The sequence below is a fragment of the Molothrus aeneus genome, chromosome 23, assembly GCF_037042795.1.
Source record: "Molothrus aeneus isolate 106 chromosome 23, BPBGC_Maene_1.0, whole genome shotgun sequence".
NCBI lineage: Eukaryota > Metazoa > Chordata > Aves > Passeriformes > Icteridae > Molothrus > Molothrus aeneus.
Genome location: NC_089668.1, coordinates 3,098,137 through 3,114,485, shown reverse-complemented (window position 1 = coordinate 3,114,485; position 16,349 = coordinate 3,098,137). Strand labels below are relative to the sequence as shown.

General features: G+C 46.2%; 1 protein-coding gene across 2 annotated transcripts; it reads right to left on the bottom strand.

Annotated features, from left to right (window-relative positions):
* Window positions 1–782: 782 nt before the first annotated feature.
* Window positions 783–15,764, bottom strand: LOC136565825 (protein argonaute-4). Of its 2 annotated transcripts, XM_066564653.1 has the most exons (18): window positions 15,746–15,764; window positions 13,023–13,188; window positions 12,249–12,369; window positions 11,097–11,278; window positions 10,563–10,699; window positions 10,349–10,483; window positions 10,095–10,182; window positions 9,494–9,641; window positions 9,298–9,417; window positions 8,951–9,079; window positions 8,679–8,812; window positions 8,023–8,207; window positions 7,619–7,778; window positions 6,348–6,663; window positions 5,767–5,901; window positions 4,903–5,004; window positions 4,489–4,688; window positions 783–4,396 (listed from the first exon to the last, which is right to left on the bottom strand). In XM_066564653.1, the coding sequence occupies exons 1-18, from the start codon at window positions 15,762–15,764 to the stop codon at window positions 4,288–4,290; spliced, it is 2,586 nt and encodes an 861-aa protein (XP_066420750.1). In that variant the 3' UTR covers window positions 783–4,287. The 2 variants fall into 2 exon arrangements, with proteins under 2 accessions (XP_066420750.1, XP_066420751.1); XM_066564654.1 differs by lacking the exon at window positions 15,746–15,764 and having other exon boundaries at window positions 9,298–9,393; window positions 13,023–13,114.
* Window positions 15,765–16,349: the final 585 nt, after the last annotated feature.

Below are 16,349 nucleotides of genomic sequence, written 5' to 3'. Positions count from 1 at the left end.
GGGTGTGTGTTCCTGACTGGGCCATTACAGGAAAAGGTGGAAAAGCCACAGGAATTGAGGCTGTCAAAGCATTCCCATCTCCTGCTGTTCTCCCAAAGCATGAGCAGCAATTCCTGCTGTCCCGAGGGAGTGGCTGGAGCAGGACCCAGCTGGGATTTTGGAATCAGAGCTGCACAAACAGCAAGGCTGTGGCACAGAATCACACGCATCACTCAGCCCTGGGTTCCTGAGGTTTGGTCTTTACATCAAGTTTGGAAGACACAGGATGAGCAAACCTTGGGGCTTGAGCTCCTCAGGTTTCCCTGAGGCTGAGCAGCCTCAGGATCTGCCCTGCAAACGGAACTGACACCTAACGCGGGGCTGCAGAAGGTGCCGGGCATTTCTGACAATCCTGTCCCGGTTTCAGTCACAGCTCCCACGCTCTGGCCTCCTCCAAAAGCTTTTCCTGTCCTTCCTGCAGTATTTATAGTGCAGTGCAGCTGTCTGAGGAGACAAACCCTCACCTCACATAGAGAAGATGAAGCAGCCAACAGCTCTTGTATTTATTCATTGCATCTCTCTGATAGAGAATCCCCTCTCCAGGCAGGTACAGTCCATTTCACCAAATTTCCTCCGTAATTTCCCAAACATTATAAAAACAGGCCCAAACTCAACCCTGCCCCTGGGATTTGCAATTTCAGCTTCCTTTAGGATCCTGGGAGATGTCACCCATACGTATTTCTTTAACTTGCTAACTCTTAATGCATCAGATATAGATATATTGTGGTAATGAGTTCCACAGGTGACACATTCTGTACAAGTTTTAATTAAAAGTTAAATAGTTTAAGACATTTGTTTACAGGCAACAGTATTGGTTGCTCACTCTGTACATTGCATTTATTGGACAGCAATAAGGAAAAACAGAACATTTGGCACGAGAATGCCAATTTTTTTATTATTATTATTATTTTTGGACACATGAACACAAAATATCCCTGCAGGCTAAAAAAAAAAATACAATGCAATTGTACACGACCAGCATCTTATCTCGACACGGGGCTGTGAGCCCCAGGACAGTTTAGAAAGTACCTCGTATTGCTAGAGACATACATCCAGTCCAAAGTTAATAAAATACCATTTGAAACATTACAAGTCTAACAATATAGAAACCAAAAAATTACATCAGAAGTCAAACTGAACAAATGCAAACATTTTACATTGAAGTTGCAGCCTCTAGACATAGAAATATGAAAATGTCAATAGCAAGGTCTAAGAAAATCTGTGATATTTAGTGCAAGATCTTTCCTCCAGTGCACAGGGAAAGAGCCTCGCAGTGGATCGGGATCAGGATGGATCCAATGCCCTCTGGCCCTGCCTTCTGAAAATGAAAGCAGAGTCACTGCCTCGCTATTGAGCAAGAAAACTCCTACAGCACATCCACAAAGGGGTCGGGGCTGTCAGTGCCAGCTCTGAGCCAGGGCCCTGCCCCATCCCGAGGGCCCGGCCAGGGTGGGCACAGGACAGCCCCTGCACCGCCCTTCGGATGGAGCTCCCAGCAACGCAAGAGCCAGACTGGTGGAGACAGGCTAACTAGGGATTGCCAGAGCTTGTTCAGAGCTCAGCAGGGACAAAGCAAGCAGAACCGGGTGGAAAACAGGATTTCTGCCCCCTCCCCCCGTTTTTTTTATATTTTTTAATATATATATATCAACCACCCCCTTCCCCAACTCCTTGAACTTTGCTACATTTAAAATCTTTCACACCACAGAGCTAAACAGTGGCCAACAGGCTTTATTTATAAAAAAAAAAAAACCAAAAAACAAAAATCAAAACACCCTAAAACTACAGCTACAGAATGCACATCTTCCCATTGATTGACACATGCAGAACGAGTCACTCAGGCCCACAGGGCTCACTCAGGTCCTCAAGTCCTCCAGACTTGGGCTCAGACCTGCCTAGGGCAGCACTGCTGCAACTTGGATCCTGAACTTCAGTGCTTTCCCCCCAAAACTCCAGCCCTGGGCCCGGGGTGGGCTCACACCAGCCCCGCTCGGGTGCTGGCCCAGGGCTCACCAGGGGCTGATGCTCCACCTGGTCTGAGGTTAAATATCCAGTCACAGGCAAACCAAGGAGAGGCTCTCCATTCCCTCAGTCTCAACCAGGAGTGCTTGGCACTGGACAACTAATTGGTCATAAAGTTCATTTTTTATGCACCCTCGTTAAACCAGCCCCATTCCTAGTGCACAAACTCAAATCAGGGATCTTGGATCCTACCACCTCCAACAGGTGCTCAGGTGCTTTTCAAGGTGCCAAAGTTCTCTGTGTGTGTTGGGTCAGTCAGAGTTCACTCTAAAAAGGGTTTTTGTGTCTTCTCCCTGAACGAGTACTGAGAAAAGCAGCGGTCAGTCTCCCACCCACATGTCCTGATTTTGTTACACAAGTGAGGTATTCTTTAAAAAAAAAGTTAAAAAACGTAAAAGAATCTTTTTTGTTTTTTCAATCTAAACCTGTCCCGGCACGTGCCAGGAGCAGGGTTCACTTCAGTCCCATTTTCAACAGAAATGAAAAGAAGTTAAACTTAATTTATGAGACATACTACTGGCAAGGAGGTTATAAAACTGTTTGAAGATGTTCAGTGTACTCTGGTACAACTGAAAACAACAGCATTTAGAAATGTAAACTTTCATTTATTTACAAGCTTAAAGACTGAAGGAAACAGCATTTCCTATTGCTGAAATTTGGAGGGGGCTGGTTCCTAAGCTTTGGGACAGCAGACAACTTAGCAGCAAACCCCACACAAGTATCAGAGACCACAGTGCAATCCTTGGGCTCCTCAAACTCCTCCTCAGTTTAGGAATAAGCTTTAATCTGCACTAACTCAGGTATACAGTAAGGAATCTAGTCTTAAATTACTACGTTCATGGATTACAGGAATACCAGGGAAACCAGGTCCCTGTTCTGGATTACAGGCTGCAGCTGAAAAAAGCCAAGCAGATTAAAAACCCTAATTTCTAGGCTGGGACAGAATCAGCATTTGAGACTCACACGGGTTCAACATGCTGTAAATGCAATTGTGTGGGCAACCCAGATTCCCAGGAAAAAATAACAGTTCAAAATGCTGGTAAAAGTCCTCAGGTTGCCTGTCACACAATACATTTCAACTGCACACGTTGGCCTTTCCTACATGGAACACCCAGTTTCCAAGCTTATAAAAAATGTAGACAGGACACCAACAGTGAATATAAAACAGTTAAAAATAATTCTTAAAAAAAGCATGGAAATGCGTCTTTTCTAATTTGTTTCAGAAACTGCCAAATTGTGTGTTCAGAAAACGACACGAGAATGTTGGTTAAACTCATGCACAATCCTCAGCTAGAAAATTACACTGTTTGGGGGGGCTTAAAAAACAAAGATTTATTGCCAAAGTTAAACCTTCTATGAGAAAAAAGTTTTAAAATCACTTAGATTTATCAAACCACACAGCAGCATAAAGTGGGCACTTTTGTAAAAGTTTGCAAAATACCTAAAAGCTAAATTTTTTTTTTTTGTTTTATCATTTTTAGAGGGGGGAAATGATGGTTCAGTACTTGTTACGATACCATGGCAGTATTATTTATAACCATTATCATTAAAATCTACTGACAGGCATCACTATTGGTTATATTACACATTCACAGAACAAGAACCACCTATTAACTCGCAGTATAGTGCAATTGCTTTGCAGCCCAAGTCTGCAGAGATTAAAAAGATAATTAGTAAAACTGACAAAAAACTGCAATACCTGTGAAAGTTATGTTTGTTAAAAGGCATTTACAGTAGTGAAGTCTAAAATCTCCATAAAAAAATCTATGGCCCCACACGACAGAAGGATTACAGCGAGCTGGATAAAACATTTTGCCATCACATCATACTCACGAAGCAGGGCACGGAGACAGAGCAGCAGTCACTGTCAGCTCATGGGATGAGGAGAACTGAAAAAACCATAGCTAGCAAAAGATTTGATAGAAACCTTTCGTGCCAAGTCCTTGAAAAATTTCAGGATGATCGGCCTTTGCGCTTTGAGGTAAAAATTCAGTCCAATGCATCAGAAAAGACAAGTCTATGGATTTCTAGTACAGAAAACAATGAAACAAATGGCTCAATTGTGTTGGTGCATCAGACGTTGCAGTGAAGAACAAATTCAGTGCGACTGTCCGGAGCTGCTGGTAGTGGGCAGTCCGAAATCCCCCGGCCCTGGATAGAGCAGGAGGCTTCCAAACACTTCAGGACTGCATGGGTACTTATTTTGCCTCATCTTCCCAGGTGCTCTCAAGCGAAATACATGGTGTGCTGGGTGTCGTGGTGGATCTGCACGGCCTTGGCCAGCGCCTGCGGATCGCGGCCGTTGCTCTGCCCCGACACGTGGCTGCCCTCAGCGCTGTGAGCAGACACACACCCGTCAACAACTGGGACAAGCAGCTCAGCTCAGCTTCACTACCTGCTTACCACGATGGTGAGGCCATTCCTTACCTGTCGTGATCCTTGTCCACAAGATGGTACCTGGCCCGAAATGCCACCAGCCTGGCGTAGTAGGCGGGCGCGGGGATGGAGACGGAGCGGGTGCAGCGCACGTAGGTGTGGCACAGCTGGTACGTCAGCAGCTGCAGCTCGTCTGCTGTGAAACAGTTGTCATCCCACAACACCTGGTAGTGGGAGGGCCGGCTGGTTCCCTGCAGAGAACAGGTGAGCAGTCAGCTGGAGAGCAACAGCAAGGACAGAGGTGGTACCTGCAGGCTGCACCTTCCAGCAGGCACTGAGGAGTCAGTGCCAAGCAGGCACCAACACACTCTGGGTCTGCCAAGTGACAAACAGAAGTGACTTTTCCCATGGGGACAACTACAAGGATTTAGTCACACTGCCTGAGCGCAGCAGAGCTGACATTACCTGAATTCCTGCATGGCTACAGAGGTAAAAGTCAAATTCAGAGGGATGTGTGATGGTGCTGTCCACAGTAGTGCCTGCTGGTACGTTGCCACTTTTACCCACCTAGTGAGAAAGGTTTATTATTAGTCCATGGGCTTTTTTGGAAGTGACCCCAAAATGCTTTCAAAGGTAGGCTCTATTGAAAGCTGCTGGAGAATTTACTGCTCAGAAAGGTGAAAATATATTAAGGTCGTTTACACAGGAGGAATGAAAATGTTCTCTGTGAATTCATTTTTAGAAACTTCACCAAATCCAGCTGGTGTGTCATCAGAGGAAAATAAAACCCTTGCCAGCACCATTAAAACTGCAGAGTGGGATAAAGCCTACACAAGTAATTCAGGATCTGAAAATACAGGCTCCTGAGATAAATTTATTTCGTACCCTTGTTTGCTCTCACACCCTGGAGATCTGGGTTTAAAAGCAAACCACAGATCAAGCTCTTCCCTAAAGAAGGTTCCTCAGCTGGCCTGTGGATTTGTACCACAGGCACATCTTAGATGCACCTGGAGACAGAACAGGGAATAGAGTGAACAGCCAGGTCAGCTCATCATCAGGAATCCTGGACTATAAAACCCCAGGATACATCTCCAGGTACACAAATACTGGGATACTGAGCACACCTATTCCAAAAGGGGGAACAAGCTGTTCCATCTGATATAGAGCAATAAAAAAAGGAGGAACTGGTTATTTTGGTAGAGGAAGCCTGTACCACTCAGTACTGCTGCTGCTTTACAGCTTTAGTGGGCAAGACAGATCCCACCCCACTGAATCAAACAATCCCACTTTCCTGTGCCACCACCTCCCCCTCATGGAGTCAGTACTTGCCCTTTCAGTTTTGTCAGCACAGAACAGCCTGGTGTGATGCCTTTTCTGCACAACAATGTAGGTTATTCCAGGTCTGTAATCTTCCTCCAAACTAATGCAGGCCTTCCGGATGGCAATCAGCTCTGGCCAAGCTACCTACAAGGAGAAGATTTAACTATTATGTGATGAATTCAGTAGGTATTTGATTATTTTTTTTTAACCTGTGTACAAATGCTGCATGGTAAGGGACACAAGCAGACTGGTTAATTGTGCTTGCCCAGGACAATTCACTTAATTTTTAATAATTAAGTGAATTTAAAAAATTTTTTAACCTAATTTTTCCAGTAACATATATAATCTAGATAAATACAAATGCTGCATGGTAAGGGACATGAGCAGACTGATAAATTGTGCTTGCCCAGGACAATTCACTTAATTTTTAATAATTAAGTGAATTAAAAAAAAAATTAACTTAATTTTTCCAATAACAAATATAATCCACATAAATAAATATATTTTTTCAATGGCAAATCCCTTATAATCCACATAAATATCTAGCAATCCCTATTCATGAGCAACAAAAAATTATCACCAGGCAGTACCTGTTTCATCTGTCCTTCCGACACTCCCCCTCTGTAGTAAATGATCCTGGTGGGCTTGAAACGAGTGGATTTGTAGAACTGGATCAGCAGCTCCCGGACCATGTTGGTCAGGTCCTGGATCACCTCCTGGCTGTAGAGCAGCTCCTGGGAGGTCTCCTGGCGCGAGGTCTGCACGCGCACGGTGGCGCAGTAGCGGCTGGGGTGCCCGTCCATGCTGCCCACCACGGCCGCGATCGACGGCTTCTTCCCGTCCCCGGCCGGAGGGTGAGTGACATCTGCTCCCAGAAAGATCACTGGCTGCTGGAACACCGAGGGCCTGTTTGGTAAGATTGAGTTTATTAGTTAGAATCACCGAATTCCAGAAGGGTTTGGGTGTGAAAAGGCCTTAAAAGCCCAGCCAGTTCCACCCACCCCACCCCAACCTTGGTTGCTCCAAGCCCTGTCCAACCTGGCTTTGAACACCTCCAGGGATGGGGCAACCACAGCTTTTCTAGGCAACCTGTGCCAGGGCCTCACCATCCTCACAGTGAACAATTCCTTCCTAGTCTCTAATCTAATGTACTCTCTTAAAGTTTGAAGCCATTACTACAGTCCCTCACTGGCCTGCTTGTTGGTCCTTTTGGATACTGGAAGGTGCTGTGAGGCTTTCACACAGCCTTCTCTTCTCCAGTCCAACTTCCTCACCCTGACTTGAGAGGAGAGGTAGCCTCTTATCAACTCATAATAATAAATAAGAACAGTAAAAAGAAAATGGGCCAGGAACAAAAAACATTAAAGCTGAGGAAGGTGCATCCAAAGCACTGAACAGAACTTAAACCTGTGAGAGAGTCTTTAAGGGCAAAATTCTCTGCCTCCAGCACTTACAGTCCAGAAAGAACAGAAAGTGACAAGGACAGGATCAAAGGCAGACCATGTTACAAGCATTGCTTCCAAGTCACTCCTCCTCACTCCTTCTCTTTCAATTTGGACATAAACACAGGATGCTATTGGAGGTGGCAAGAGGAAAATGTACACTGAGTGAATCCAAAGGCAGGAAAGAGACAGGAAAAAAACCTTGGTGAGTTTGGTGGCTCTGACTGCTGGATGGCTCTGACTCCCCTTGGCTCAGGGCTTACTGGGAACACTCCAAATGCAGACATATCCTCCACTGTCCACTCCACACTGTGGGAATTTCTGAAGTATGTTTTATTTTGAAAAGTATCATTTTAGCAAAACAACACAATTTTCCTTGACAATGCAGACATTACAAAGAGCTTTTGATTGAATCTCACCTTTGATGAGGTACCAGCACATTGTTGATTCCTCCAAGCTTGGCATTGATCTTCAGACACAGGTTAGACAGCGTTTGTGGAGAGGTTTTGACCACGTTCTTTACCTGAACACACTGTGTGGCCATGCCTAGAAGAGTATCTCCAACCCGCTTGACTTCAGCTGTGACAGAAAATAAGGCAGTGGTTCCTGCTTGCTCTTATTTTTTTCAAATGTTACTCTAATTCAGATCCTTGAAACTTCACTGACAAAAGTTCAGTTTGCTCTTTGGTAATACACAACTTCTCCAACCAGGCCTGACAAACCAGCTCCAATCTTTTTCAAGAGAACCCATCTCTCCTCTGCCTCCTTCCTGCCACCCACTTGCAGTACAACTCCTGATCACTTTACAGCCCCTTCTCCATACCGTACACAGGCGTCTTCCCAGGCAGAATCACCACGATGAGCTGCAGGCCCACATAAGTCAGCTTTAAGTGTTTGAACATGGGCTCCACGCTGTCTGCACCCTGGGCGTACTTGCAGAAGCAGGGCTGGCCCTGGATGGGCATCCCGGCGTCCTTGGAGATCTTGCGCAGCTGGTCTGTGAAACTCCTGAAATAGAAGTGGATTTGTTCTGGCCTTCTCACTATGGCTCACTCATCAGTTTTATCAACCAGATCTACACTGGTTCTGCTATTTCACAGCACTACAGTAACTGTTTTTTAGCAATTCTATTCCCAGCAGGAGCTCACTAATATGACTCTAATCCTCTCTGAGGAAGGTCATCAGCTACTGTAGTTTTACAAGCCTTACAGAAACAGACATTTGAGATAAACATCCTGAGGCAGACTCCCAAACTAATACTGATGCTCTGGTAAATTTTCACTTATCCACCTACTTTATCTGAGTATTATTACAGCCATGACTTTTGCCAATCAGTGGTTCACAGAACCTCTTTCTTTAGGATTCTGTAGAGTAATTTGAAGGGCAGGGGAAAATCAATTTATTCTACACATCACCTTTCAGAAACATGAGAAAAATACACCTTGAAGTAGAATCCTAAATAAATAGGAAAATACTTACTTCAGCAAGTCTTCCCTGCATTGTTTTTGAGGAGCAAAACAGGCAACAGCCCAAACTTTAATCTCAATGCCAGCATAGAACTGTTTCCCTCTCATGTCCCACACGCCTTGGTTTGGTGTGGCCACAGTCTTGTTCTAGGTAAAAACCAAAGGCAAATTACAAATCAAGTGCTGCTCCGTTTTGACTGTAGCCCACAAGAGGAAGATACACAAAACACCTCATGAATTTCAATAACCTCAGGACAAGGAGTTTTACAAGACATGGAAACTCACCCTGCCTCCATACTGCAGCATTGGGGCTGGCAGAACTCTGCCTGTCAGCTCTGTCATTTCGTTATGGACAACAATTCCAAACTCCTTCAGATATGGATCAGGCCCACCAACCATACTGTTACTCTTCACCTGGGGACAAGACAAGTACTGATGTCACTAAACTAAAGCTTCAGGTGACTCTGCCCTCTTTGTCCTCAACAGCCTTTCAGTTTAGAAGGATTTCTTTTAACCAAACCAGATTTTTTAACTTCTCTCTTGGTCATGCTGCTCAACATCACCTGCTCCAATGCTCTGGAAAAGCCACGAGAAGTGACAAACACAGACTGTGCAGCTGGAAAAATACTCACCAGTCTGCTGATCTCCTCCTGCCTGTCTGGGGCAGACCTGGCTGTTGCTTTTATCATGGTCGAGGTCTGATTGTCTGTGAGCTTCTTGATGCACCTCTGGCCAGCCACGATGTTACACACCTGCACAGGAGCAGGGAGAGGTGCTGTGACACCGTTTAACAGAGGACACCCCACAGTGCAGGACTCAGATCCTTACCTCCAGTGGCAGGTACGTGTGTTTCTGCTCCTGTCCCACTTGGAGACAGGGCAGGTGAGGGTATTTCAGCTGCAGACTGTACTTCTGCTTAAAATACTGAGCTACTGTGCACTCCATGGCCTGCCCATTCTCCAGCTGCAGAGGGAACCTAGAAATGACATTTGTTCTGGTTAGACTTTGTCAGATTTTTTAAAGGAAAAAATTATATGAAAAATCTATTCCAGACTACCTTTAGCAAATCTCTATTTTCCTTACTTACTGGATCTCTTCTTTATGAAAAGATTTTAGACCATATACCGAATTTCTTGTATTTTAGCTATTTTAAAAATTTCTTGTATTTTAGCTATTTTTATAGGAGCTTTTAATAACTGTATTTAAAAACCAGGATATAGCTCAGTTTTCCTGGGTTGAAAGAAATAAAAAGGTAGTCAAAACCCACACTATTCCTCTACTCCACTAAGACTAAACATTCCTGTAAAGCCACAGAGCTGCTTCACCTCCAGAATCAACTATTCCTGCATAAAAAATACACCAAGTATATTCCAGATATATTGAATAGGTTGAAGATTTTAAGAACTGTCAGGCAGTGCTTGATACATACGTCTGGTGGCTGGCTGGTCGCCGGGTAACGTTGCAAACTCGGTATTTTCTCTTCATCTGCCCACAGTGGGTCACCTCTACTTTTAGACCTGAAAACTCAACAGAAAATAAATTCAGGGACAGGAATTACCTTTGAAAAGGATGAAGGGAAAAAGGGAACAGCCCAGCTCTCCATGTGCATTGCAAATTTTCATTACAATATATTAAGAGCAGGTTTCAGTATTTTCTTGCAGCAGCTTTAGGACAAGCTTTTACCTCTGATTTCTTTGGTAAACTTGACACGCTGGGAGTCTGTCAGAGGTTTGCTTTGTTCACTGATGTTCTGGATGTCCAAGACCTCGCACATGAACTCAATGATAGGCTGGGCACGATAGAAAGCAGTTGCTGACACTAAGATAAAAAGACAGGACAATGAACTGGGAAGCACAAAGAACTCTGTTACATGAGCGAGACAGAATCTCCTACACACCATCGATGTTGAGCATCATGTTCCACATGGCAGGACGGACAGACTGGTGGAAGCCAAACCAGACCTCCCTGCCCCCTCCCAGGGGGTGGTAATAACCTTCAGGAGGGGAGAAAAAGGAGCGACCCACAGGGGTGTACCTGGAAAAAATAAGAAAATTAATACTCTGATCATTTCCTTCTGATGTATTTTTTACATTCACACCTATAGTGTTTAAAACATGTTATTATTACAGCATGTTATAACTGTCAGAGCTGACTTATGGCAAGCACACAAAGACTTTTCTGACAGGGCAGCTGGAAAGGGTACAGCAAATTCCTGTTAGAAACATGACCAGCAGACACAAGTCTAGTTCAGATCACATTTCCCTATTCTAGTGCAAATTTGTAAGGCAGGTGTTGAATTACATGGCTGTATCCCTCATCCCTTCTACCACAGGAGTGTAATGGGCAGCAGAGCAGCAGCAAGGAATGACAAACACAAAGGTTAAGATGGATAGAAGACATAGCCAGTCAAGAAGGCCCCACAAGTACCCACCTCATGGAGGGAAGGTGCCGTGTGATTACATCCAGTGCCTGTACAGAATCTTCAGGAACTTCATTCAAGTGCCCTGCCAGAGCTTCCAGCAGCATCTGAAGGCTGACGACTGACACCCACTGAATGGAAACCTTAAATGTCTGGTCCTTCCCCTCTCCTGGGAGTGTAACCTCCATATCCACCTGCCACAGGCACAAGAAAATTAAGCACAAGCTTTTGTCATGGATTGCAGACAGACACAACACTCAGCAATGGTACAGTTTTCTCCTAGGCGTCCTTTGATTCTGTATTTTTGATTATTAGTTTGTGTAATGACCTTAAAATATTACAATTGCCTCCCTCAGGACTTTGAAAGTTTGTCATTTATTCATCTGAGAAACTGCACTGAAGTATCTTTAAATGTAAATTTTCAGCAGTGATTAGTATGGTGACATCAAAGCTCTGGAGAACAGTGAGTCATTTTTTTTAAGTCAGCCAATTAATAGCAAGATGTTTTGTGAACCAAATGGGAAGGCAAGAAAACCTTTTGGTCATAAAGGAGACTCTCCGAGAGACACAAATCTCAGGGTTCTGGCGCAGCACTTGGGATAACTGTCACACCCCACAGCCCAGAGGGTAACTGTGAACTCATCCTGGACATCCTCCAAGGCACAACAATGACCAGATCCCTTGGGAGATCAGTTGATGGGAGGAAGTTTTGTTTAGAGCTGGGGTGCACATGCAAGGCAGGAACAGCTGATCTGGTTGTTCCAGGAAGACAAGGACATATCTCCACAGCACAACCAAACCCAACCAGAGTCATCATCAGCTACAATGACTTTATCGTTCAGCAACAGAACAAGGGTCAGTAGAGGGAAAAGGGAAGTTCCCACCAGGGTGAAAGAAAAATAGTGTCCTTGCAGCAGCTCTAAGAGCAAAATGTAGTTCTCATGTCTCATGATATTCTGTACTGAAGAAGTGGGAATTAGAAACCCAAAGACACAAACTTCAGTAAAACACCAGTGAGCTCCTAGAGTCCCTGACTGGTCCTGTCTGTCATTTCCAAGACTACACCAATAGGTGTGACAGTATTTTGGGTTAATGTCAATAAAAGAACACTTTTCAAATGACACTGTAACAGTTTTCCTGTGGAAAAGTTAAAGCAACACTTACTCTATCCCTGCCAATGGGTAAGGGGTGTGCTGTGTACATGTTCCGCTTCCCATCGTAGCCAGGCTGCCGATCCCCAAATATCTGCATCTTGAAGTGCCTCACCATCGTGTCCACCACCTCCCTAGGCAGTGATTCATTGAGTGGAAGAACAGAAAATTCAGTAATAGTCTTACACAATTTAAAATTATTTTTTTCATTTTTTTTCTTAAAGGAGAAAGATAGGAAAAACAGCAATGCACAAAAGCACCCCCAGGTCACACCAGAAGCTGTGAATGTCACCCCCAGGTTAAGACACCCAAGTGGCACACACAGGTGTCTGTACAGGTATCTGTGCTGTCAGCAGAGTTACAGTGAAAACAAACAGAGGAAGATGTTCTCCAAAACATCCTGGACATGTTCTCACACAGGAGCCTTGGGGTGGGTGGGACACTCTGTGGATTGATCCATGTGTGGACTCCAAAATCTACAAGCTGAAATGCCTCCCCTCAGCTGCTACACGTTTGTGTAACAGACTGTGGAACAATTACCAGGGACATTGACTTGTAGACTGTAAAATAAAACCAGCTGGAGGTCAATGCTCAGTACATTTCCCAGAGCCTTCCAGATTACAGGCCAGTTGCAAGAATATTATAGTTCACTGAAAAGCAACTGCTGACCACAGTACAAACACACACAGGCCTTTAGCAGATGGAGAATTCCTAGGATTCACAGCTTCCTTACATCAGGCATATACACTTAATTGAAATCAATAAACCTTTATTAAGTTACTCCTACCTGTTGACTCTTCGGGGGCGTTTCTCTGGTTTGATGTCCACATCATAGTGATAAACATCAATCTTGGGGATCTGAACCTGGAAGTGGTTGGCCAGGAGCCGGATGGGTTTGCCAACAGTGCCCAGGCCTGGGCGACGGGGTGGCTGGAAAAGGCTGGTTGGGGGCCCTAGAAAGTCAAATAAATGTGTGTGAGATGTGATGGCTCACTCCATGCACCATTTGACTGGGCAGGAAGAAATCTTAAGCTTTTTGAGGCTGTAAACAGAGGCGTTCAAAGAGGCTCAGCCTTCCAGTTGCTCAGAACTCCAAGGTGAAAAAGGTGTTCCCGAAAGCATGTATAGGTAGGTGCCATAAATCATTCTTAAAATTTTAGTTAAAATTTTAGTGGCATTTATTCATGACAGCGGTTAAGAACTTCAGAGAGTCCTAAGAAGGAATGCAACCATACAGATATTATGTATTTTCATGTAATGCAAAGAGAAATACATCCCTACCTCCATTTCTGAAAACAAACCAACAGCCACCAAAGCCACACTTTGTCATTGTTTTCACTACAGGCTTAAAGTTCAGATGTCAATGATCCAATTTAAAATTCCAACATAAAGACAGGAGTGAGGAAAGGTTCAGGCTTTCCTCTAAGTAGAAGGATAAGGGAGAAAGCATTAGACAGGTGTGGACTCCTAGAGACATGGAAGAGATATTTTATTGGGACAAAAGAAGAGCTTCAGGAACAGATCTAAGGAGGAAATTATTAGAGGCCTGGAAGCATTACTCACATGCAAGCTGGTCACTAGGGAAGCCTTTAGTTACCCTCCTCAAAGTGTTAAGATCTGAGATACCATGTTAACAAGATTAAACTGACTATTTTTTAAATCGATCAGAGCCTCAGCTGACACTGCACATAAAGCAAATGACATTGGTATATTTTCATGGGTTTGTCTATATCTGAGCAAGGCTCAGTGTGATCAAAGTGTCTTCCCTCTGTTGTAGAGTAGCAAAGGAGAGGGCAAGCGCTCTCACTAGAATGTAATAATAAACCTATCATAAAACTTAGGGCAAATTTAGCATTATAACCTGACAGCATCCATGTAGTACAAAATCTCAGAGTTTGTACCAGGAAAAAGGAGAGGTAGGTGACTCCTATTTGGGTACACTGCAGGGTGTAGCAATAAAGTTTAACACAAGCATAAACTGAAGCCAGGACCAAATCCCAGGAGATTCCACACTGGATTTAAAAGCCATCCATTGGCTACTGCATTACCAAATGAAATTACCAACCTAAGGACACCAGCCCTGGAATATTTTTAAGCAGAGGGAGCACAGAGCATGTAAGCAGCTGAAGCCCATGGCTGTGTCGGCTCTGCAGAGCTGTTGGGGGCTGTTGGGGACAGACACCCCACAGGACACGTTCCTGGCTCCACACCTGCCTGAGGGATCATGCTCCCTCACGGTCAGACCAGTTGTGGGGTACAGTTAGTGTTTAAAAAAAGTTACAGTTTGTTGTTTAAAAAAACTACAGCTGTCTTGGACAAGCGTGAATCATTGAGGGCAATCAAAGTTTGCTGTGCTTATTTGGATACGAGAGATGATCCATTAATCCCATGCTAATTAGTCTGAAGGAAGTGCAGGCACTGACCTCCTGCAAGAGATTAAATGACAACTATATTTACCCATTTTCCTCCCTTGGTATTGACAAGTTCTGCAAACATGCACAGCAACGCTGCCCTCTGTTCTGACCAAAGGAAATAAAACTTACATCTCCTCCTGCCTAAAGTTGTTTCTCAAAGGATTCTAAAGAATCAGCTACAAACTGTTTTCCCATTTGAAGCCAGGCTGCTCTGGCATCACAGGATTTTCATCTGATCAGCCTGACTAAGGTTGTATGTGCTGTTGTATTTTAATTTCTCTTACCCCACAACCATTATGTACTAAGCACCTCAACCGAATTGCTTCAGACAGGAAGCAGTTTTCAAAACTGAAAGAGAATCTGCTTCTCCAGCTGGAACTCGGGGAGGCCAGGATACATCACACACATACAGCAGGCTCTGAGTCAGGCCCTCACTACCTCAAACTCTGGATTCTTCTGGAATTGCACCTTTGTGTCAATAAACGTTTCATATCACACCAAAATTAACACCACTTGGCTTATACCAGTCGTTTGAATGGGAACTTGATGGGTCAGGTGTACAGGCCACTGAGGGCTAGAAATACATCCCGCAGGCATTTGATGGGAGAATAATCATGGAATAGGACACAAGCAGGAAAGCAGCACATGCAAAAACCCACCAGTATTTAAGCGAAGTTTGTTAAAGAAATAAACAGCCGTATATTCAGACAGCATCACCTTAAACTCTCAGAAATAGCTCAATGTCAAATATAAAACTTATCACTGCACAGGTTGCAGGGCGCGCATCGCTGTGACACCACAGCCCTGCCTGTCCCCGTCCCCTCGCTGTCGCTGTCCCGCTCCAGCCCCGTCCCGTTCACCCCGGGGAGGTCGAGCCGCGTCCCCCGGTAGTCCCGGCAGCAGCGGGGCCGTGCGGGCATCCGCAACCCCCACGCAAAGTTTCGCGACCCGCAGCGGCTCCTCGGCACCGGGCATTGCCGGCGGCTCCGAGCGGGCCCCGCTGCTGCCGGGGAGCCCCGCCGGGCCCGCGGCCTCCTTCCCCCGCCGTCACGGCCCGACAGGCCGCGGCCCCCGCGCCCCCCCCCCGCGCTCTCACCGGGTCCCAGCGCCTCCATGGCGGCGGTGGCGGCCTCGCTGCTCTCGCCGCCGGCCCCGCCGCCCGCCCCGGGCCCCGCCGCCGGCCCCGCCGCCGCCGCGTAGCGCTTGATCTCGGGAATATTGGCGGCGGGGTGGGGGTCCGGCGCGGACACGGGGGCGGCGGGGCGGGAGGCGGCGGCGGCCGAGGAGGAGGATGAGGAGGAGGCAGCGGGGGCGCGGCGGGGAGCGCTCCCCGCGTTCCGCTTCCCCGAGCGGCGGCGCGAACAATCCCCGCGCTGCGCCCCCGCCGAGCCCGCGCGCGCTCCCGCCGCCGCCAGCACGCGCCCGAGCGCGCTCCCGGGACGGGGATGAGGAGGAGGAGGAGGAGGAAGAGGAGGAAAAGGAGGAGGAGAAGGGAGGGAGGAAGAGGCCGCTCCGCGCTGCCCGGCGCCGCCGGCTCGCGCACGCGCGCCGCCCCCCCCCACCGCCCGCGGGAGCGCGCACGCCGCCCGCGCGACCCCGCAGCCGCAACAGGTGCCGGCTGTGAATCACGGAATCCCGGAATATTTCGGGTTTGAAGGGACCCTGGAGATCGTCCAGCACTAACCCCCTGCCAAGGCAGG